Genomic DNA, 25,198 nt, shown 5'->3' with positions numbered 1-25,198 from the left:
AACCGCTGCAATCAACAATCTCGGCTAATAAGAAATACGCTTTTAAAACGCCGTTGACAAAAAGCAAAAGTGTCCCGAGCCTGTGGCACATTAACGTCGGCTTGGAATCTAAGAGAGTGCGATCGGTATCGAACCAGCAACATTGACCAACGTCATTGTTCGAATGTCCGATGGCATTTCGGCCACGTAATTAATGGCACCTCTGTTAACAAACACGATTCTGTGGGAACATTCCTATCTTTCGAATGTGTCAAGATAGGTTTTTGGATAAGTACTTCCAAAACGTATTGTATTTTCGTGGCTATCTTTTTTCCGCTGGACAAAGGATCAACGCATATGTAAGTTGATACTCATTAAGTTTGGTGTATTTAGTAAATTTGCTCGCAAACATTCGTGGTCAAATCGGTCTTTAACGCATACAGCCCAACGCGTCAAGGTATGCCGTCACTACTCTTGTTTAATGACTGCCATAACTAAAATTGGGCTATTGGAATATTGTATAAAAATAGACAGGATGATAAATTTTGTACGGACATAATGGCATTATAAAAATCGATGACAATTAACGCGTGCGCTCGGCACAACGGATGATGTGGCGAGCGCCATTTCCAGCCGTAATCTCATTTGGAGCGCTGCCGGGGGACGAAATCTAATTAGCGCGGAAAGCTGGTCGGTAATTACTGCGATTAATCAATCCATTCCTATTCCGGTAACAAGTATTTCTACGTTGCTCTGTGAAATCGACTCCATTTCATGATTCAAAATTGTTGGCTGGTACCCGTACCTGCTATTTTTTTCATACTAATTACCTTTCTTTAAATTCCAACACCAAAAAAGTAGATATGGAAGAAAATCAATACGCTCCGTAAAACGTATCTTTACTGGTTCACTTAGCATGTAATTTATCATCGTTTAATCGTCTCAGAGGACATGCGCCTATTTACAAGTCGCCCTCCTCAAACAATTCAAGCGGAGGGTAGTCCCAGACGAAAAAGAACAACTAATATGAAAATAAAATTCTAGGATTTCCAATGAGTTTCTCAAGTTCAGCAAAATATTAGCGTGCCGCAAAACCTTTACTCACACACCAGCACACGTAGCAAACCGCACGCATGCCAATGTCAAATATACAGAAGAATTTTGACATTGACGCATACTACTTCGATTTGCGTGCGATAAAGCTTTTGACATACGCGGCAAAGTGCTACTTTCAGTTCGCAAATGCGTGCGATAAAGCCACTTCACTTTACTCAATTGATTACCATATATAGTAGGTCGGGACGACATTTGCTTTAGATTCGATTAGTTTTTATGCAAAACGTCTTTGACTCTCATAGCCTAATTATCGCGTCGCAACTTAGCTCCGGCATTATAGCAACCCTTCAGCCACGGTCAGCTATTATTAAATTTGCAACAGAACACAAAATGCTGGTCCACGTGTCTGCATCACCCTGGAATACTCGGCGAAAGACGCGTGTCTGTGTGAAAACCCCCATTCACATGAGTGGGACGGACAGACGTTCGGGACAGGGACCATAGACGAGTGTCGTACACAGGGCAATTTCCCAGGAGGGATCAAATGCCGGAAACGAAATAATAATTGTATCTTGTACATACCAGTTATTAACTTGAAGTATTGTAAGCCCCGTATCCTGCGCCAGTTGCTTTTTCTGATCTTCCGAAGGGTAGGGATGCTGAAACAAAAAATGCACATTTAAACACTTGGTAACGCATGAAGTGCATGCGTGAGCTAACTGAGAGCATTTTCAGAAAACACCCTGTTAAACGTTCCATCAGGATAATATCGGTCTACTAAAAGGGGATGTTCGGATACGGTCAGTGTTTTCTATATTTCTCCAAATAGCTAAAAAAACTTCGCTTTCCGGTTACGAGGTTTCATTTCCGCCCTGACTGCATCATAGGCTATATTTTTTGACAGAGATATCCGATTTTATCCACGGGGGAGATTCGATAGTGACATGTGTCTTACTTAGGAATTGGGGGAATTTTAGGTGAAATTTTCATCCTTTTCTCATTATTCCGAAACTTTCTCGTGCGTATCAACTTGTCCCTTAATAAAAATGTTTTATGCGGAAGTAAAATTATTCAAATCAGTGTTTCTGGATAGGTGACTTACGGGAAACAAATAAAACAACGTGACTCCGGTGAGATAAACAATGTAAGAGTTTTATGGGCCAATCCATATTAAAATATTTTTACGACCGATCGGATTGGGTTGTAAATCGCTGCATGTGATATGTGTACCCCGGGGGTGCATTGAAATCAACCGTCTTAGATGCGCGCGGAAGCTCCCTCTTCAATTTTCTACCCGTTTCACATTTTAGATGTAGATACGCAAATAATAGCAGGAAGGCAGTGTATGTGTGTGGAGAACAGAGGCCGTTTTGGATTCCCAGCATAACCGTAAAAATCACTATGCATTGCCATCCCGGAAAAGAGAGCTGGGGTCTTTTCCAGACATAGGCGGTCCGACGGAAGGCACATAAGGGTTATGCTGCCCCTGAGAGATACTGAAGATGGGGTTATCGGTCTCAGTTGGGCTCTTGAAAGGTGTGGCGGGAAACAAATGGATCTTGCTCGCTGTTTTTCACGCAATAACGACCGCAGATTTCGGTTTTGCTACTAATGGCACTGCAGTCGAATATCCCTCAGCTTGGCACATTCTTAACGCAGGATCACATATAAATCTCAAGTTAACCGGAGTTCCTTTCAGCGAATTCAATTCAATGGTAAATTATGGACGATAAGTAATTATTATAAATCTTTTTATTAAAACACGCGTTTCGCCGCTTTGCCATTTACTGACACATTTTAGCGGCTCGACTTTCGGAAAATTAGAAGTCATAGCAAAATGAAACATTCGCGATACCCTAAGAACTTTTGTGAGTTTTTGTTCGCGTACTAAAAAATGCTCTCCACTGTAGCCTTTCTGTCCTCTAAAACTGTCATCATATAACTATAATGGAAAAGCAAAATTGTAAACAAAGATTAGAGAAGTTTGTTGGTCAACTGAGTGTGAAAACGCAAACATTGCAATACCTGGAAAAACTGACAAACAGCGAGCCGAGATATCATCAGGCATACCAAGGTAATGCCGGTCGGTCATATGCACTGTAATAAATTTTTCAGATTCAAGGTTGGGTTAATACTACAGTAAACCGCCATTTTACAATAGAATGGAACAGATGATAATTGCCACGAATTAGATGCCATTAAATCATCAACTATCAATCAATAAGTTTGAGCTGAAACACGATTTGAATTGTTATTAAATTCGGTAACAATATAATTTACCGGTGGTGGAAATTGAGTTAGTTGCATGTTACTGACTTCAAATTCAGCACAACTCGTGTTACTACGTGAAGTAGTATTGATAGAATTTTTAAACCAACTTGAGCTACGAAAATGATATACACGTTTGATCCATAGAATTAGCATCATCCCGAGTATTATCTGAAATTCCTGAAACTTTTTGTTTGCTTCAATCCGTATTTCTTCAATTTCCAGACAGTTCCCACGCAGGTCAGCCCAGCGAACTCCAAAATTGCCAATTATTCTTACCCAGTTAGTTCAAGTTAGTTTAGGTTAGGGTGTCTCATGTATGGGTGATAGGTATCAGTATGTTTTTCCTAAAATTCTATCTTTTACGAGTTCGAGCATTCCTGTTTTAAGATTTCAACAATTTTCACTCCATAATATTTAGACAACCGAACTTCCGAAAACTATCGCTCTCCGACACGAAAAAAATTCCCGAATTTATCAAACTCGAAGTTAATCAAATTTTCACTCAGGGTCTTTTTCGAAACATCAAATTATTTTGGTCCGAATGTGTTGCGGTCCACGTGGAAAAACTTTCAATGCAAACCACCTTCATAATTGAAGGGCTCAAAGAGTCTTTGAGTGAATCCATTCCATTCCATATCTTTAAATATTCTTTGCCCTTTATCTATTCGTAGCATGCATGCAAAATTACTCCCGGTCGCCCCGCTTCTGATCAGTATTCGGATCACCTTTTTGTGTTTGTCCATCCGGGGCAGTAGAAACGTATAGTCGGTGTGATATAAGGCGGACGAAATATCCCAAAGGATATTCCGCTAAGAACTATCCAAGTGTGGCCCGTCCACCTGTCAGGAAGCATTAAAAGATGGAAGTTGCAACGAAAAGCGCAACCTTCGTGCCGAGGTAGGCACTAAATCGCCACTCTCAGGGGATCCGCTCTTGACCACATGCTTCTTAATATTTGATGTTTCCCCACTTTGAATTCGAGTCATGACTAAAAACTATCTATTCGACAATGCATGAATATTTAAACGCAGCATTCGAGCACACTCATTCGAGCAAGGGTATCAGTTCTCTGATCCCGGCTTACTTGCACGACTCATTAAATTCTGTGTGCTAATCCCGATACCGGATATTGCGAGGGATATGAGACTCCCTTTGCGCTTTTTCCCGTACTGTTTTCAACAATTTTGCCATTAGTCGTCTTTGATGACAAAACGTTCTATTGCGATTGCTATTAACGCATGGATAGAAAGGGCATAAATAAGGCCTTTAATACCTAAGTTGGCGAACGTATTTTCTAAAGCTACAAGAAGTTGTGCTGATTGATGAAACTGAAAAAAACTAAAATGGAAAAAAAATTCACTCTAAGCTAGGGATAGTCATTGAGGAATGTATCGATATGAAGACGGCACCATCACTAAAACGCGTATCTATGGCACTTTTGATAAATTTAAACCTCATTTCTCTGCAATTTAAGTACTTTCAGAAAAGCTTATCTTACCGTCAAATGTTGAAAAAGCCATGCCCGAAGGATATTCGTGGCAACTTTTGGAAATATCCCTCTCTTTTTTTGATTTTTCTTTCCATTTGTATCATCATCCTCCTCGCCTGTGCCTTCTCCGCTCCCGATACTCGCATTACTGGCGTCACCTAAAACAAATAAACTGATTTCAGTTTTTTCAGTAAAAAATTTGCATCCAAATTTTGGCGTCGCCAAATCAATGCTTGGATCAAGCATAATGAAGATTTTACACGTATAATTGACCCACGAAATTGGTTTTTTTACTTTTACACTTTAATTACTTTCATGCTTCACCCTCCTTGTTCGGGCAGAGGCGAGGGGAAAGGGGGAAGTTCTAATGTCTACCTTAATTTAATTAAACATTAATGCCTTTTTTATTAAAAATTATATTCGATCCTGGCCGCTTTAAATTAGGGTTTGAATACCATACAGATTACCTGAGCAAAGCCGCAGTTCCACGAATGAGTTGGACATGAAGAACTTTAATCGTAACCTTCCAGATGTCTTAGAACAACAAGGAATCGAGGACGCTGGGAAATAAGAGGTTTGTGTATAACTAAGTTGTTAGATTCCTTTCCCAGAACCCACATGATGGTAGTGATGTCAACGCAGACTTCAAAGGAAACGTTGAAGTCCTTGGTGGACTTATGGTTACTCAATGGCCAGACCACTAAAATTTTAAAGGCAAAAAAGAAATGTGTCTACATGCGTATGAACTCATAAATGCAAAATTAACTTCAAACATTCACAGGAGTATCACTGAGATCTTGACAATTGGCGAAGATCTGTTTGGAGTTAGGTAGACTCTTATGAGACCTTGATCACGGACGTGTCCATAATTCGAAAAGAAGAATCATTTACATCTTAATTTTATCACTTGAGAAAATAGAAGAATAAAAGCTGCGTATCTTTTTGTAAATTAAATATTTCCCAAATATTCCACGTCCTCTACTCATCCCTTGTACTATTCCTATTTTACTTGCGGGTGATGATGGATTCGTCGCTACACTGAACACAATATCAGGATAATCCAGGCCAAATGGTGGGTGCATACTGATTATTTTTTCCTTCATCCCTAATAGGAGATTTAATTTAATGCCCTGAATATTTTACCATAGATTACTCGAAGTTAACTTAATAAATGTCCATTATCTTATTTCACACTTGCATGTGAACATCGGCATTATTAACTAATGCAAATCCGTTAGGAAGGTCAGATTTTAGGTTGGACTTAAGGGATTTAGAAGAAAGCGTTTTTATACGTCGTGAGGGAAATGGTGCTATTTAGTTTAAAAAAAAACATGCTAATTATTTTTTTCTCAGGATATTGTCATGTAATGGCGCTTTTTTTATGATCACCTAACCGAAATCAACAATCGAGGGATAACCTGCGCGTTCTTCAGGCGTGAACCCCCTTGACATCGCTCCATTAAATTATATTTTAAACTGGTGAATAGACGAGAAGAAATATGAGGCATTACAGCACGGCCTGTGCGCATTCCCGACTTAACACCTGGCGATATTCCCCCTAGGAGAGGAGCTCTGAAAGAGTTCACAGTACTTATTAATATTAGGATTTAGATATTAAAATTATTGTTATATAGAAATTATAATTAGAAAACTGTTTTGGCCAATTAAAATTGGTCAAAGCAGTTTTTGAATCGGCAAACGCCCGGAGAAGGAGAAAATTTGTGTTGGATCAGTTTTATAATCCAGATAAGCATCTCAAGGAGAAGCTCTGGTTATTTGTAACAGAAAAGGGAGGTCCTTATGCGGTATACTAATTCAAACCCTTTTGATTTATGTAATATCTCTTCTTGAAAGAGGACTTGTGTGGAAATCTGTCCATTTTGCCGATTGAAAGAAATTCCATGGGGCTATCCGAAATTAACGTGCAACATGTTTCCAATCAATTTCAATTTACTCGAAAGACATGAGCTTACCCGATTTCGAAAGATTTCCCGGCATAATCTGGGTGGCATCCCGATGTAAAATCTCCTAATTTGTTTTTGGTGAGTTTAGGTGTTATTATTGATCTACGAGAGATCATTTAATTTATCGAGACACCCACAGATAACTTAAGAAATCTTTTATCTAAAATAGCAGCGCTAGGAAGCTAGGCTTTATAAGGGGCCACCTTGTATATAACAGAGGGCTAGATATAAATTGTGTTGAACGATTAAATCTAACTCCACCCCTTCGCATAATCTTTTCAGAAAACAATGCAATCAATAAGCTAATTACGCAGCGCAATTTTTGCGGGTGCCAGAATGGCCCTTGATGCAAACTTAGCGTTGTATGTGCGGAGAATATGGGAGGGTGCGCTTTGAGAGGGATTTAATGACTCACACGCAAACTGAAAGGGGAAAAAATCAGATTAGGGTGCGACCTACAACTTCACGATCGACTACTATTTTTGTTTGTTGAATGCCGACGAATTGTAGTCATTACCAGATACACAAACACATGCGGTTTCGGAAGAGAGAAAGACTTTGATGGTTCACCCTTTCTTTGTGGAAGTTTTATTCCTGGGAGCTCTCGTTCGTGCCTACTTGTAATTTGTTTGCAGAACCTTAAAATGAATTACATTTAAACTTGGTATATTTTTGCTCGGATTGTTGAGACGATAAGGTAATGATTTAGTAATAAAGCGCGTCAGTATCTTAACTGTTACGTATGTATAAGGGCGCATTACGTCCAGTACGATCGGTAATTACTGCTTTGATGGAAAAGCCTAAATGTTCATGTTCTGGTTTAGCCGTGTGAAGTAAGAGATGCGCCTTCCGCTGCTTGCAAAGTAGTTAGCCATTGCTGCCGCGGACCTGAACACATATTTATACTGCTCTCTTTGTAATCCCCACCCAAAGTTTGTTCATTTTATTGGCCACTTAAAACCGCTGTTCTTTTCTTTATATTCCTAGTAGTTAATTAATTCCATATCTGAGGGATTATTATTCGGGCGTGTAAAATTTGAAATGATATTTCATGGCGCAGTAAACTGTTGGAGAACGGCCACAAATTAGTTTGGTAATATTTTCGTGGATCCTATTAAAAGAAATAATGATGATCGGTGGTCGATTCCTTCGTAACGATTTAAAGGGTTTTCTTTGGCCGAAGCGGCAAAGTCGTAGGTTCGTTAAGATAATTACGCGGAACGAGGAGCACAATGCACGGTAAAATCCCGAGGAGAGACAGTCCAGAATGTTGCTTGAAGATAACGTTTGATTAATCGTTTTGAGCGTCTGTTGCTGGATCATCTGACTGGTTTTTGGCGATTTAAATTTGGATAACGATGGGTCATGGAATCCTCTATCGTGATATACATACTTTTCAGCGACGATGAGGCGTTTTGATAAACGCATCGAATGTGAGAGGAATATTATTAGCCGGAATCAAACTCATTGCTTCCAAAGTGTATTTGGAAGCTCCTATGGTCCTAGAATTACAAAACAGGACAAAAAAAGGTCTATCACGTTTCACTCATAGAATACACCACTAATCCCACTCAAAATCGGTTTAAACTAATGGGTGAATTTAAATTAAAAACCTCTCAAATCAAAGGATTCCAATAATGGCTCGACGTGACGCAATTTTTGCCCAGATCGACAATATTTGTTTAACAATTCCTAATTATCAACTCCAAGATTCTGTATTAAAAAAACCACTAGGGATATTAATTGTCTGCACAAGGCCGTAAACCATCGAATACTAAACCATAGATGTTTACTCGTCACTTATAGGCCACGACAACCTTTCGCCTAGTCACCTACAAAAATTTATCGACTACAATAATATAAGAGGTCAAATCGATTTGCGGTAATTTAATTTTACAACATTAAATTTGTTACAACTCAAAAATTACCTCACTGACGTTCGAGGAATTTTAAGATCTCCCAAGGGTACACAGACTTATTGAAGAGAAGGAACAGATGCTGTTCAGAGGCCTACAGACTGAAGAGCATAGCTAAAGCTCCCTTTGAATCAAATGTGTTAGAAAAATAGTTTACAGGAGTAACTTCAGATGAATCGCTTGGGTGACCTGCAAAAATCCACAGTATTTTGGTTTTATGTGAGAATACGTATTGGAACCTGGAAGCTTCTTGATTTACGCATGTGAGTGTCATTGATCACAAAAATCTTAATTTTCCTCAGAAATACGCGCATAAGTGTGTGCAATTCTGAAATAAAAATGTGCTATTCTCTACAGAGCAGACAGCGTTATTAAACAGTTTTAATCTTCAAAACTTGAGACACCTCTATTGCTCTCCAGCATAATAAGGCACCAGGGCACCTTTACAAACACCAATCTTTAAATCTAAATTATTGAAACTCTGCCAAGTCAATACGTGCTGTTGATGTCATTAGATTATATTTTTAAATATTTTATGGATCCATTGTAACAGAGCAAACAAAAACTGGGGTAGGAAGGAAGAAATAAATTAGAAGAGAAATATTGATAAATGAAAGCGCAGTTCGAGAATTTCAAAAATGAAAGTGAAAAAAGGAGGATTTGAGAAATTTGCTATGAAAATCAATGGCGAAGTGCCTTAAGGAATCGAATATATGTAAGTTTGTTCGACACTTATTACTTCAAGAAAGAGATGGGCAGAAGCAGAATAAAGTGAGGATGTTGCCTGAGCCAATACAGGACAAATCGACGTTTTTCAAAGGACATTTTTATAAGTGTTGAAAGAAACGCAATTCTGCAGAATACAGGACGAACGATCGATCACCTTCTCTTAGAGTGAAGGACACTATAATTATTAAGTGCAGAAAACTGATTGAATTTTGCCTGGTCATCCTAGTTCAATAGAGGGCTAAGTAAACGTGGGGGCAAGGTCTCTACAGTCGCCTGAAATTTTACTCTATTTAATAAGTTGCATATTGTTACACTAAATACCAGAGCAGATATTATATACTAGTAGTATGCTATTGCCTTGAAAAGTCTGCGCCACGTGTCACGCAAAGAAATCTGGAGTCCTTCAGTATCTCGCAAACGCGTTGTGCGTACGAACCTTTAATGTTTTCTATGAGTATGGTAAATGTGCCGATAGTGTTAATATATCTATGTTTTTTTTTATTTCTCCTTTAGCGTTTTACCTTAATACGCGCAAAAAAAGTGTTATTAGGAATGTCAAAACACCTTAAAAGTCATGGTGTACGTACGATTTCTAACTTATGAAATATTAACAGGATGTTCCGATATAAATCATTTCATCATCATCATCATCATCATCATCATCATCACTAGAGTGTATAAGCGAAAAATTTCTACGATTGCGAAAAACAGAAAACTCTTCATGGTTTAGTTACAATTCGAAAATTATTAAAGATAATTATGGACATAAAATACTCGTAAATAGGTCACTCCGCATAAGATCAGATTTCAAACGCGTAGATTATGTTGGGATCATTAGATAATTGCTCCTATGATTAGAGCGAGATAAGTACACATTTATCATATGCATTAATTTGCAATGTTATTAAATCATCACCTTGATTTTCCTTATAACGTTAGTTGTTCTTTTTCCGGGCATTTCATGCGTTCCAAATCACTATTTACAAGAACGCTTCTGATAGCTCGTAAGCCCTGCAGAAATAGACCTATTTAAAATAAATATAAATACACCTAGAAATATACACATGATGGCTTGCATTTGAGGTCAGAACTATTAATATTTCAGTCATTATTGGACTTACGGATCCATTTTGAATTGGCACATTTATTGATTTTGCAGTGCTAATTTTAATATCGGTGATAATTAAAAATAGACAATATTATTTGATAATGTGCTTTTTATTGCATTAGGACGGCCCTGCCACGTGAGAACAGCCGCAGTTACTGATGTGGATATGGAAATCGCACGTAAAAAATGTAATAAAATTGCTGGAAATGTTCCATCCTGGTGCTGTCTTCCTCTTAACGGAGTTACGCAATAAATAAGCGTGAATACGAGGTATTTAGTTAAAACTGAAAAGTCGAGAGAGTCGAAAACCGCACTTTTATCCTCCCCGGCCAATGAGAGAATTCATAAAATATGTATGTACCATCCAGACGTATTCCATTCATTTAAAGTTTTCAATTAGTATTATTAATACCCTATTATTGTGGGATATAAAATTTATCCTGTCTTGTAAAGGGTAAAAATTACAGGCCACATAAATATGCGGTTTTCTTTTTTTATACTTTCATCTTTTTCTACTTGAAATGTGCACCATAAGTATTATTTGTTGCGGTAGTTTAGCGAGGGGCAGACCTCCACGCAACCTTCTATATATCGCCGATTATAAGCATTACGTTTTTTTACAAATTATTGTAATTTATGTAAATATGATAATAACGTAGGTACATTTATAGCCTTGAAAACAGACGGGAAATTTTCACGTTTCTAGTCACGGAGCGAAATGGGTTTACCTCGGATACGGTACGGCGTAGAGACGAACATAATTGAATTGCCGTGTCAAAAGTGCAACATTCGGTACGAATCTCCCAGAAATAACGCTTTAAATGAATTCCAATTACAAAAATAGACGTAGAAGGAGATCTTGCACTTGCTCTAACATGATGGTTACAAGTTATTTCAGTAAACAATAGGTGTCAGGTCGCCGGCACCTCGATAGTAACTGATAATGTGAAGAATGGCATTTCATTGTCTGATAACGGCAGGAAAATCAAGTTCCCAAGTGAATTCAGGGGCATTCAGCGGCTCAAATTTCGAACCTATAAAGCGTCAGCGTCGTGGTCAAAACTATTTCCTGCAACAATGCAGTAAGCAACTATAGTCTGCCCAAAGTCTACTATTAAGGTGTAAAAGTATGAGAAAGAAATATAGCAGCACATGCAGTTGAAAAGATGGAGTATGTAATATACAGATGACTAAGATTCTCAAAAGAGTGAGAATGCGAAATTTTCCTGGCCATCGCAAAGTCTTACCATGAAACTTGATATTTCATTCTTGACGGGGCTGAAAGTTAGAAACGCTGAGAAATTCGGGGCTTGAATTGAACGTCAAGGGCGTACGTGGGAACAGGACCTGTTACGGAGCACGGCGAGACTAGGAAAAGAGCCGAAAGATACAAATGAGCAAGGAGGTAAGCAGCGAAATTGCTTAATCGGACAAATTAAGAGAGTGTGGAGCAGGCTATTTTCCTAACCAGGTAGTTTGACCCAGCTTGGATGTGGACCCTGAATCTTGGAAGCGGTTAGATGTTTAGGGCTTGGATTGCAATTAACGTTAAGGATGTAACACGGGAACGCTACTAGTTTCCGGGAGCAGGGGGTAAGACGTTTAAGGGCTTTTTGACTGTACAACGTGGCAGATTAATTTTAAAGCAAGGCAGTAATTTTCTTTGCGACACATTGCTGTCGCTGAACCCAACTCAAATTCAAGAAATCTCCGAGACCTTCTACGAGTCTCACGATGAGTGGCGGGGTGTGAGGTTTATTAACTAATGCTTGTCAGGGCAGGGAAAAAAACGAATTTTTTCAAGTGGAAACCCATACCAACTCCACACCTATTTTGTCACCGTTACCGGATCGGCACAGTAACAGGTTACGCTATTAGATGATGATGATGCGATTTCGGCTCTAGCCCTCGTTATTCCCTTCGGATCCGATTGAGAATGGACGGGCTTTGTGGACAGTGAGACAATACATGTTGGATTAGCGATGGAAGGGAAATGTGACAACGGTGATCGGTGTTGTAACAGTGAACAATCGGACCGAGGGAAACTCCTTTTAAGATAAACCTGGAACAAGTAGGTGCCATTCAAGTGATATTTTTCCGATTCAATATTCTCTCTCGTTGCGTCATTTTTCCAGAACTCCTACGATTTTAATATAGCCTTCGATAAAGAGTTGCGCCTTCGTACGAATATCTATGAATTTAAAGGGATTAAACCCCCATAGTGCATTTATGTCAAGTGAATATTTCGGTACCCACTAAGGCCCGAGATTATAAATTTTAGCACCTGCCTGCCGTCGTCATGTTAGCTGTCGAAAAGCGCAGTCACAATAAACTCGATTCCAGCGGCTTTATAGTAAGTTATTTTGATGGCAACTTAATACCAGGACCTCATAAATTTCACTAAATCAGTAAAACTCTGTGGCACTCACACGAGAGACTACTTTAATGATCCATTTTATGTTTTCGCACGACGGACATTATTTTAATTCGTCCGCTTGGATGGCTTCCAAGACTCGAAAGCACATGTTTATTTTATAATGCGTTTTTTTACTTGCCTGGCTTCGGGACATATGTGATAACGAACTTATTTCCAAAATAATAATCTTGGTTTCAGTCGAAAATAGCTCCACACGCATTCCTTATATTCGAAGTTAGAAGTTATAATTAAAAACGTCGAGGGTTGTTATTAACGGCGCACCTATAATTATCGGGCTACATTCGTAAAATAGAAAAAAAATATTAATGAGGTTGGAATAAAATGTTGCAGGTATGGATATAAAGCTGATTTCGTTTCGGTCGACCAGGTATGCGACCCGTAGCTTTAAAAATATTTTCGGGAACCCATCAGACGAGTAGATATATCACGAAATTATGTAAGGTTTTATTATGGAAACACGGATTTAATTTCGAAGTTTAATTAGGAGTCCGGGGCTGAAGAGGATTTTGAACCGTAAATATACGAAACGCAGACAACAATTTAAATATCAAAATTAGACTGTATGGAGAGAACCTGTGGGCGCCTCGCCGACAAAAATAGACCTCACAACCTATGCCAATTTTCAACCATCCTTAAATCACTTCATAAAGCTGAAAGTAATTCTCAAATTCATTCTATGTCTCACAGCCGAGACGGAGATTCTTGATTCAGCGTTTTACACGGCCGATGAAAAATGCGTTGATAGCTACCCACAGAACGAATAATTTTCGTACACGCTCATTATCGGAACCTTTCCAAAATCCAAGCAATTAAATCTTATTTTGGGAGACAACATAATATCTCCGGTGCATTTAACGCCTATCGCTTCTAAGGTAACAATTAAACTACAAGACTGGTACGGCATGGGAACCAATAATTAAGGAGAGGCCATGATAGATGGTCCAATCAGAAAGAAGAGGGGTGAGTGAAAAGTTCACCTTGCATCAGGTCATTACCTGGGTCAGCATGAAATTAATTGGCTTGAAAAATTCTATCTTTTTGGTACGCGAAAACCTGCCATAATGCCTTTACTTCCTGCCGTAATAATTGCAATTTATGCCACGATTCGTATCTAAGGAGTTTTCGCGAATACGCACAGGTATTTTGCTTGAAAACTTTTCAGTTAGAGTGACTTGCTAGGGTCTCACCTGGTTCACCCTACGAACTGAACCATCTTATGGATGACACTCTTCGCAGGGCCTTCCGACGGATAAGTTCAAACCTCAAGTTCAAATTTTCGCATCGCTTAATCACCTCTGGTAGTAGTTTATTGTTTCTGCTTCTGATCGACACAACTATTGTATAAAGCTAGAGATTTATTTATGGAAGACAACGTCAGAAATCTGGGCCAAGAAAGAATCGATCATTAATCTTTCTTCCATCTGACAGACAAGTAGGTAGTCGCTTTAACAGTCGGTATTCGGAAGATATGACGTCTAGGGACTCATCTATTAGCTGAGATGGAAAAATGACATTGAAGGGTTCAGTTACGACCTGGACAAGTAACCCACTGACTTAAATGTGAAGGTTTTAACATGTTGACTTGGTTTATGTGAACAATAAAACCCTGTGACTTAACTGGTTTTTTTGGTGACTCTACGTAGACTGGCCGTCTTCGTCTATAGGCCATTAGAAAGATAATTACGTTCTTTCCCACTTAAGTTAAGCATCTTAAAAATAACGCACGCATGCTCCTTTGTAAAGACGATTGACGTAGAGTGCTTATGAACATTTTCCACCCTTATCACCTTTTCACTTTTGCATTCGTCAAGCCATCATGGCGATATATATTGAAGTCCTTGATAGAGATACAAATCTCCATATTGCAGGCACTATGCTCTTCTTCCGTCGGTACTTCTGATTTTTCTGATCCTCGCCAAACTTTAAGCTTTAGACATATGCGTCCTTTGATTAACGAAACGATGATCCAAATTCAAAATCTTCATGTCTTCAATAACTTAAATGTAAAACAGCCGATGTCGTAGTATGATCTGCAAGGCGTCTGTCCCATGCATCCATTGCCCAGGATTCGATATTGCCTGGAGCATTCTAAATAGTATTAACTTTGCTCGAGGTCACCCAATTCGTTTTTGACCGTTTTAGAGACCTTTTTAGAGTTTATTTCAATACAGGAATTTCGGATCGTCGTATCGTCGGAAGGTGGATGCATGGAACAGCAGCTTGACTCCTCGTGGCATCATCGTATCGTCGGATGACGGATGCATGGACCTCCACCTTTAGTTAGGAATGGGAGTGACTATTCATTCTAAAGCTATTTTTATTGCTCTCACTCATGAGAGCAATAAAAATAGCGATTTAACACGAATGACCTGCTTCTCCTGGCCATATAGCGCATTCTTAATATACAGGAAAGCAACTAAATTATTGGAATTCTTTGTATGATGATCAGGAACCGAATAATTGTTTTTGGAGCTATGCCGGAATTCGCATTTTCAAAAGGTGAATCGGGGAAGCATTGATTCTTACAGTTTAAGAAGCCTATAGACCTACAAATGGGGTTTAAACATGGTATACAATTTAATTAGCATGTGTGAAATGAGGAGGTGATATAAGTACGTATAAGAAAGTACATAAGCAATTAAGTTAAGGAGCTTAAGTGTTTTTATGAAGTCGTCAGAGTGACAGGAAACGTGTGGCCTAACGGACGATAAGTAATATAATTTAACTTGCACATTTGCGGTTGCCAGCGACGTATATATATAATATAAAATTGGGTAATGCCTCCGCATTTGTATAACAAAAAGAGCTGAAAAGGGTCGTGAAACTGAGTCAAACTTTGTAACCTGTGTCCTAATCTATGCATTTAGTCTTATCGCATGAATACAACTGCTTACTTACAAAAATATCGACCTGCGGAATTACTCAAAGGATCAATGGCAACGAAGGTGTGTCAGCGATTTCAACAAAATAATAAAATTTGAAAAATCCTTTAACATATTCATCATCAGCAGGACCCTTAACTTGAAACGACAAGGTAGACGATTCTAATGAGGAACATCGTAAGTACATCACTCATAATCATCAATATAAAGTACTCAACGACGAACGTTAGACTTTTACCTTCCGAACAACCATCAATTTATTGGACCTTCCACAGCAAAGATTTGTTAACTCATTTTGCAACATCTTAATAAGCAGTGTCTATGCCATCATCGATTATGTTGTTAGCTTAAGGCAATTATTACAATTTGGAGGGGTTTAGCAAAGTCAACGAATACGAGTTGACAAACACGAAAACACAGGTGTGGACATGCGAAAGTATGACATATGAATGCAGAATTGGATATCTGGAGTAAACTCTGTTTTCGCCACTTTCAGGCGGACCAAACATCGGTAATGCATAAAGCACGCATGTCCTAGTGAATCCCGGATATATTTCATTTTAATTCCTCGTTTCAAGAAAAACGTAATCCACACCATTCTCAGTCTGGTGTCTGGACATGAATTTAATCATATAACATGCAGGCAGGCGGCGGCAGCAATGGTGGGACGACGGCTAGCGCCGCGGCGCGCCAGTTACAGGAACAGTGCAGTGGGTTAAACGTGCACAGGCACGGTTCGATAACGAAAAAAGAGGAGAGTCCAACTGTGCACTCCTCCTTCGTTTCGCCACGCGATTGTAACGCGCCACTAGCGTTGCGCAGCGCAGGCGCCTCTCAGAGCCATGGCTGCAAGGCGGGAATGCGGTCGTAGCCATGACGACGACGGCGGCTGTCCCCCCTTGCACTGGCGACTCCCCTCAGCGATACGAGAGGGGGACTACGAACATCGAGACTACGAAAACGCCAGCGACCGGCGACGGTTTGTGGTAAACTTCAGATGGAAATCGGAATTTGTCATGAGACGGCGCGGCAACGATATCCATTGCATTTATTGTGGTTGGTAGGTAGTGCTTGGCACAATCTTGTTTTCACTTTTTCACAACATGGGAAGGGAGGAGAGGAACAGAGAAAAATCCAATGAATTTGAAAACCTTTAATCGGTTGGACGTTCCGAAAAAAAGGGGGTTGGACGCCCCATAGAATACCTAATTCAATAGTGACGTCGTGCCTTTCGTAAGAACTCACTCGCCCTCCCAGCCCCTCATTGGGCTCTTTGAGCTCAGAGAGCAAGTGACGATTTCCATCGATTTTTCTTCAAGAAATTAAAAATACGTGCGAATAGGCTTCCTCGGCTGAAGTTAGCCCCCTCAGTAATATTACCCGTAGAAGGGATGCGACAAAGAACCCACTGAACAATACTGTTCACAGAGAATGTAATGCCACGGAGTCAAAGAAAATTCCCGCGTGCGAATATGCAGCAAAGAGATGCCCTAAAGAAGCCTACAAGAACCTGGACTCTCGTCGTCCAGTTGCGATACGAGGACTTAGGACGTTAAGGTCCGACCGGGAACCCCGGCCTAAAAACCAAAGGCAACAAAAGTACAAAATAGCTTTCAATTCTTTTGCGGCCATTTGCACCAATCTAAGTAGAGTTCAACTTGACAACTTTGGCTCTGTTGTGGTTGATCGAACGTATGATTTGTCATTACAAGTGAGCGCAACTTTCTTCCCATTCAACCAGCAGTGCCAAGCAGGCATGTGTCATGAAAATTGCGCTATCTTGTCATTATTTGACAGCAGTGACGAAATTAACTGACTTGATGACGTACAATGACAGCTGAACGCCACAAACGTCATTTTGATTATGTAATGTGGATATGCTGTATATCTCGCTCCTGATTAAAAAAGAGTATATAACATGAGTATTCGTTGTAAATAGAATATTCTGAACTTACTTATGCGGCGGAATTTAATGATTTAGCGCTTTACAAACTTTTTTTTACCCAAATTAAAACGCAGTTAGAATTTTACTGAAAGTTTTAATTAAAAATTTAACAAAAAAGGCCCTCGAAAAAGTTTCTGGGCTAATAATTAGCATGCGAAAGGTAGAATTTGCACATGTGATTCTCCGCGTTTTCGATTGCTTTCAAAAAATAGCTAGAGAAATACAAGAAGAGCTAAAGAAAGATGCAAAAAGGAACTGGCCATTGTAAAAAAAACTAGTTTAATAACTTCAATTGATACGCATTCACACTTACAATAAAAAACGTATAAATTCATTTGAATACCCATATGAATTAAACTAAGGTTGTTAACCTGAGGGGCCACAAATACTTGTATACGTATCGTCTAATGGTTTCCAAGTCAAGTTCAAACTTTCGGAATGTAAAAGTAACCGTGTGCACCCCTGGCAGGTATAGGTCCTCTCTTTTTTTAAATTCAATCTTTATGAAATGGCGGGACTAATCTATCTCTATTGTCAGGAGTGAGCACAATGGTGTCCGTTGACCAGGAGATTTCACAAAGCGAAATGTTCAAAATGAAAAACCTGGCCGTATACGCTTTTATTGGCTAACCTAAATTCCAATATCTAATCAATTTTCCGGAAAGCACGTCCCCACTGGTAATAGAAGAAACCGGTTGAAAGTACTCACATAACGGCAAAGTTGTGCTCTTGCATGATGCACTCTGAAGTTTTATCCACAAAGGGATGTAGAGAGGTTATGAAGGCTGCGTATAAAATATGGTTTATTTTGACGTGAAAAATGAGTGAAATCTCAGTCACAAGGGAATCCGGGCAGTTGGAACGGTTTCAGAAACACATATACGCGTCCCTTAAGTATTAGTTGACCTGAATCAGGACGGGGAAATATTGACTCGTTTCATTTACATCTGCAATTAGTAAAAATATCTACGGGAAAACGTTGAGAAAAACACCGACCGCTCTAAGATCATTACTCAAATTCGAACAATATTGTCGATATTGTCAAATTTTTCGTGTCTATTCCCCAAGGCCATCAAAAAGAAGCCTGAAGAGGTAGTGTACAGGCACACAAAGATCAGATTAGACGCGAGTAATTTACCCATCATAAATCATCTTAGAGGAAAGTGAATAAGTCGATCTTTTGCTAATAAATAGAGTTAATTTTCCATTAGGCTTTCCGGCTTATGTTACACCGACTATAGAATGACAGTGTGGGTGTGCAGACACACGTTGAAGATTTCCTGAATAGATATTACACAACAAAACAAGTATCGGAGAAAATCTATAAGGAACCGTTAGCGGTCCGCCTATAGGGCAACATCTGCTGGTCAGAGATTTACTATTTTGCATTTCATCATAAATGTCTAGGACGCTTGAAGTATTGAGGAAAGTTTCCTAAGCGGATTTAGCACAAAGTCGAAGTTTTGTGTATTTATGTTAATTCAACCATCTCATGGATGGTCCAAGCACTTCAAAAAGGTTTGAGAAACTGGGTACTTACCGGGACTCCCTAGAAAAACCGACGAATACAAGACGCCTCGGCGAGCTGCATCCGTCGCTGCTCGAGCGTCGGGCGGAGAGGACCATTCTCGCCGTGAGCACCATTTACCTAAAAAGAAAACAAACTTTCAGAATTGTAAATACATCATAACTAATTGTAAAAAGGAAAACGATTGGCTCCAGCATTAGAACACACACGCATCAAATAATCTGCAGTGTAATGCATTATAGTGGTTATTAATTTCATATCAGGCAAAAGTATTTCTTCGGAAAGAAAAAGAATCACTTCTCTGGAAGACAATCTAAAGGATCTCGTGGTAAAAAATCGAAATTGCCTATTACCATAATTCGCATTCAACCGTAAAGGTATGCTGCCTAGTGAGAATCCTGATCCGATAACAAGATAATCCGACGGATACTGGTCGTTTGTGAGAACGGCAGTGTTGTTCAAAATGGGATTGTAAGAACGTGAAACTAAAAAAAGCCTAAGTAAGTAAAACACATATTAGCGAGAGAATTATCAAATAAACATGTGGGAAAACAAATAAGCACATACAAGAACATGTGCATACCCCTGTAGTGCTCCCATATAAAAACATTGACCACGAGTGTGTAGTACATCAGTTTCTAGTAAACAGAGTCATGTGTTGGGTAAAGTGATATTGTGATGGATTTTAGAGGATTTAAGACTCACGCTAATCCCCAATCTATTTCCCCGCGCTATTGTATTTAAGAAATGATTTGTTAAGTGAGCGAGTACCAACGTAGACGTCCTCTCACCGAGGAACTAGGTACTAGACGTAGGTATTAGTTCTCTTTGGTTAATAGTAACGAAAGGGATATTATTGTCGAAAATAAAGATTTGTGGGGGAGAGTCCAGACTTGCGGCAGGAAGAGTCATTGAGGCTCACGCGGAAAAAATTTTCCTCACTTAACGATGCTTTAGTGCAACTTTTTGGTGCGGCAAATAAGGTCCCAAAAGGAAGCCGGCTAATCGTTAAATATCCTGTTAAATTTCCCTTTTCCTTTCGGATAGGTTTCTTATCAAATTGTGCATTTGAACAATTTTCCATTTTAACTAACTGCCATTCAATCGGTTAATAAATACCAAAATGGCCAAATCCATATCATTCGTGTTGCAGAATTGATAGCGCAAGAGCTTGATGTTCACAGTGCAGCGTGATGAGGAAGAAGAGTTCCCCATAAAGTAAGAAATTTGAAAGCATCCGATATAAGCGTGACTTATGGTGGAAATTTGGGGTGTAATTTGGTAGTAGACATGCTCAAAGACCCATAAGACAGCAATAACGAAAATAAAAATGAAGTATTGATTGGTTGTGAAAAGTAGTGCTTATAGAGGCCGCGTGTAAATAGAGGCAAAAGGATACGGAAGCGAACGACACTGACAAGGCATTTGCTGTATGCGAAAGGTAATCGATGATAAACAGATGACGGACCAGGTTTAGTCAATAACGCCGTTTCTGGCCTGCTACAGTTCGCCTGCAGACGGCAGTAATAAAAGGGGGTCCGTTGCTCCACTTTCATTACCACGGGATTACAACTAGTCCCAGTCTACGGGTGGTCACTAAACGAGATATTACAGCTTTAATAATAACTTCTTTAGGCGCCTCATTTCGGTAACAATGAAGCAGTAGCTAATATTTTTGCTGACTAATCTTGTGATTTAAATGAAACCGACTTTACAATGGTATATTGTTACAATAACAACCGCTCAATGTAAATAATGTACAATTTTATGATCTGGTTATTAACGATAATAATATCTTTATATCCGTAATGGGAAGTTTAGGAATTTTTACTTTGACATTGGGTAACGATTAAGCCATTACATGCAAGCGTGATAAAAAAAAAATAGCGTTGTTGAGAACATTAGAAGAACATTCTCTAGATGATGGATATGTCATGGTTAAGGGAGGGAGGTATCTGATAATGATTAACCCAGAAAAAACTACAACTTAAACCAACAAGCTTTCCCACACACAGCATGCAGCACGTCCCACAAGCGGAGCCGATTCCATCCCTGAAATTGAAGTCATTGTAGTGGTACCTAATGAGGGTTTTGCTTTTGCTTTTTTTCATCGCTCTCATCAGCGCTAGGCGCATCAAAAAAAGGAATTTAGATCATTACAGTATCGAGAACTGGTAGTATTAAAGTAGACCCCAGGACTCTAGGTCTACTTATTATTAAACCAAAGAAGAGGTTGCTACAAGGAGAACACGGAATCGAAAACAAGGCGTCGTTTTGATAAAATTTGGACAACAGATCTGTGGTTTGGTGCACAACAATAATTAATGAGGCCGTGATGCTCTGTGGCTAACAATCACGGGTGTGTTTCATTCAGCTACGCAGGAGAAGGCTCCAGGGTATTGTCCATTTAGTAAATTTTCCAATTTTGGCAAAGAAACTTCATAATTTTAAAAAAGATAGAGGAATTGGATATGGGAGTTCTACTAAGCTTTTCCGGTAGGACGGCGTAATCACGTGGGGTACGCCCTCAATTACAGGATAAGGATAAAATACTCATTTATATTATAATTCCACAGTGGGAAGAGCTTGAGGAGGAGGAACAACTGTAATGGTTACAATCAGGTTTGGTAAGTATAACTAGACTAATGATGCATCATCAAAAGAGTTAGGGTTATTAGATGGGATGGGGGAGTCTGCCTGGTCTGGGACCCAATGAAACGGTCGTCCCGGTGAAACAATTTTTCCAGCACTAAGTCTTTTCGATGTAGTTGAGAAAATTTTAGAGAAGATCATTCTCTTCTGAAGAGAGGTGAAGGGTCAAGATGAAGCAGGTAGGATTTGAGAGAAGGGACTTTTAGGCCAAACTTTGAGTTGGCGAACAACTTTTCAGCAGCATTTTCGATTAGCTCACATTGCCGTTAGTCTTGAAACCATGGAGATAATGGTATCCAGTAAAATTTTCGAAAAGGAAAGGGAACAGGAAACACTAAAACAAAATTTTATGGCAATTTTGGATGTGCACACGGTAGGATGCGGTTACAAGCGCCGCGTAATGATATAAGTGATAGGTACAGAGAGGATGAAAAGTGAATAAAACACATGAGTCATGAAAGTCGTATGTCTGATAAACGCAATTTTAAGAACTTTATTACTGTCTTGACATCCAATATATTACATATTACGTCGTTACTAGGAAGTCATGAACCGATCATAAACAAGTGCCACTGATGATTAAGAATAAATATTTATGTAGAAGGTGAGTTTGTACATAGTGGCAAGAACCAAATTCTGAGGTCACAACTTGTTACAGAAGTGAATATAGTAATTTTTTATACTCGAAAAACGAATATCTCGAAAGAAAGTTTGAAACGCTCCGGACTGGCTATTATAGCGCAAAATAGAAATTCTAACACAAATGTTCGAAAATTAGCCATGTCATTGAGAAATGACTTTAATATACGTGATTTACAAAATAATCTTGATACCATGAAAGAAACTGAGAGTCATGCAATGTTTAACATGCATATTCATAATGCCTTTAATAGATACATATAATGATAAGAGATCAAGCGAGATAGGAAACGAAATGCTTACCAGCATAAGTAGGAAATCTTAGGTTTGGAAAGGCGCTATTGATGCCATCCGAGTTTATGGTTGTGAGATCCATGCCAAGAGCTTTCTCAAATGAGCGGACGTAAATGCTCCTTTGACTTCGCCGCTGGTTTTAATTATAGTAATGAGATAATGCAACTTTACATACACGGTAATTATTGTTATTCTGCATTTTAATTAGGAACTAGAACTGGATTGCTGCGTATCGTAACCGAATTAAAAATGATAATTTAGAAACCTTTAATGATGGTTTATTTGATTACTTAGTTTCAACACGATAATGACCATTCCTAGTTGATTTAATTAATGGCAGTTTTTGTATTGTGGTGAAGATAATTTTAACAATTACATGGTAGTTTTTTTCCGTGAATGGTTTTTTCTGACGACCCCCAAGGGCGTCTCACACTCTTTATTGATAAACATGTTCCTTTTATTCAAGCGGCTGCTGAACGTTGCACATCTTCCACGATGCGGTTCAAGTGACACATCATGTGACAAATTAAATTTTATTTAACAAAGGGACGTACGACAGTTGCAGGAAAACGCTTCAGCCAGCACATATCAATGCATTGTTTCCGCTCCTGCTAGCCGTCGCTTGTTCGAAAAGAAAATGGCAACATACCAAACTTCATAGTCTTCCAAAACAATTAAACACATACCAAAAATAATAAAACGCCCTTTGCGCACCCCTAGTGCATTCCCAGTTTTTCCGTTAACATTCCTCTATACGCACCACGACTGTGCTAATTGAAAAGGGCCCAGCAGGGGAAACGCAGGCAGGCGGTGGAAAGCGGGGGAGAGAGATTGCGTTCTTATGTCTTGTAACGACAGGTTGTCGGAATTAAAGGGTGGAATTTTGATTTACGAATAGAATCGACAGCAGATGCACGCGTAGCAGTGTGGAGGGCCAACCAATGGGCGTCCAGACTAGAGACGCCTGCCTTTCCGACAACTGTACGGCGTCGCGATGAGATTTCGCAGTCCCCCCGAATTCTTTTATTCTCTCGTTCTTTTTGTAATTGCGAAAGTTCAATTTTGCTTGCATGCTTCAAATTCTTCATGGAATGTTGCCCTTTTGGAGCGAAACGTCGATATGAGAGCCATGCATTATTCATAGAAATGTGTCATGTCATTAACGATCCAAAACTAGAAAAATTTATATTAGAGAGGAGGGCCCCGGCTATGGCCGTGGTGCGATTTACAAATTTAAAAACAACTATTTACAAGCTCAATGCCGCGAGACAACAAAAATATGAAACTTCTAGGTGTGTTTGCGGAGCACTGCTTAAATCATCGTACCAGGTACAAAACGTGAACGAGATAGACCATCTTGACCGTCAAAACAACAGCTCCTCTACAAAAAAGCGGGACGTAAAAGTGAAATATGATATCTCTGTTCAGCTTGAAAACGTTAAGATCATGAACGTAAAGGTCACGGGTTCTCTCTGCTTTACGCATCGTCAGGGTCCTAATTGTTCAACCTTTGTATAAAAATGACTGTTTACGTGGCATAAAGTGTCTACATCTGACCTCTTACCATACGAATTACAATTTATCATTTTAGCTGATAGCATCACTTCATGCTTTGTACTAGTAAAGTATATTTAGAGTCGAATATAGTAAACTGCGATGGTTATTAACGTCGGTGGGATATTTTTGGACCAGGGTTAACTACCTTATTTAGTCGCCCGAGAACCATGCAAAAAGTCTACTTCTTACTGTGCATTGGAGTGCATTGCAATCTTTATAAGGCAAAACTAGGAAGTAGGAAGTCATGTTGCGGCCCTAAATTATGACCTGAAGGCTATTATGAATAATAGGCGATTTAGAGGGTCTGATAAAATGGCCGCAAAGGAGGAGGCCACATCTGCATTTTGCATCAAGGAACGATTGGCCGAAGCACACGCAGAGCGATGGAAGATGGATATGTTTCACGTGCCGAAATTTGGTGATTGAGTTCTCATTGGGCCTAAATGACACCTCGGTGGTACTTGTGCAGTAGGGCCTGCAGATCGGAATCGGAAGAGATGCGAAGTTCGAATGGCACGTTATGACCCTTGAACCCGTCAAGAGACTTCTTAAGTGTTTTTTTTACCGACACGAGTTCGATATCATAATGAGTCGCGTTCGAATCAAACGTCAAGTTCGTCACGTCGCATTTGCATACGCATAACGAACCTCCACCGCCGTTACCCTCCAAGTTTCCAGCGAACCATCCTTCAGTTCATTCCATTCAGTTCATCTGCATCTCTAGTGGAACAGCAAGACTGCACCCAATCAAC

General features: G+C 39.4%; 1 protein-coding gene across 4 annotated transcripts in view; it reads right to left on the bottom strand.

Moving 5' to 3' along the window:
• Window positions 1–25,198, bottom strand: part of hth (homothorax) — a 148,566-nt gene that overhangs the window by 20,457 nt on the left and 102,911 nt on the right. For all 4 annotated transcript variants that reach the window (XM_066406055.1, XM_066406056.1, XM_066406053.1 and 1 more), the window contains 3 exons: window positions 19,317–19,424; window positions 4,805–4,953; window positions 1,618–1,694 (listed from right to left, as the gene is read on the bottom strand). In XM_066406055.1, coding sequence (XP_066262152.1) covers window positions 1,618–1,694; window positions 4,805–4,953; window positions 19,317–19,424 — 334 coding nt within the window. The remainder of the gene's footprint in view (window positions 1–1,617; window positions 1,695–4,804; window positions 4,954–19,316; window positions 19,425–25,198) is intronic.

This window comes from Euwallacea similis, chromosome 3 (genome assembly GCF_039881205.1).
Source record: "Euwallacea similis isolate ESF13 chromosome 3, ESF131.1, whole genome shotgun sequence".
NCBI lineage: Eukaryota > Metazoa > Arthropoda > Insecta > Coleoptera > Curculionidae > Euwallacea > Euwallacea similis.
Note: the sequence above shows the minus strand (reverse complement) of the source record. Positions and strands in the feature narration are given on the sequence as shown.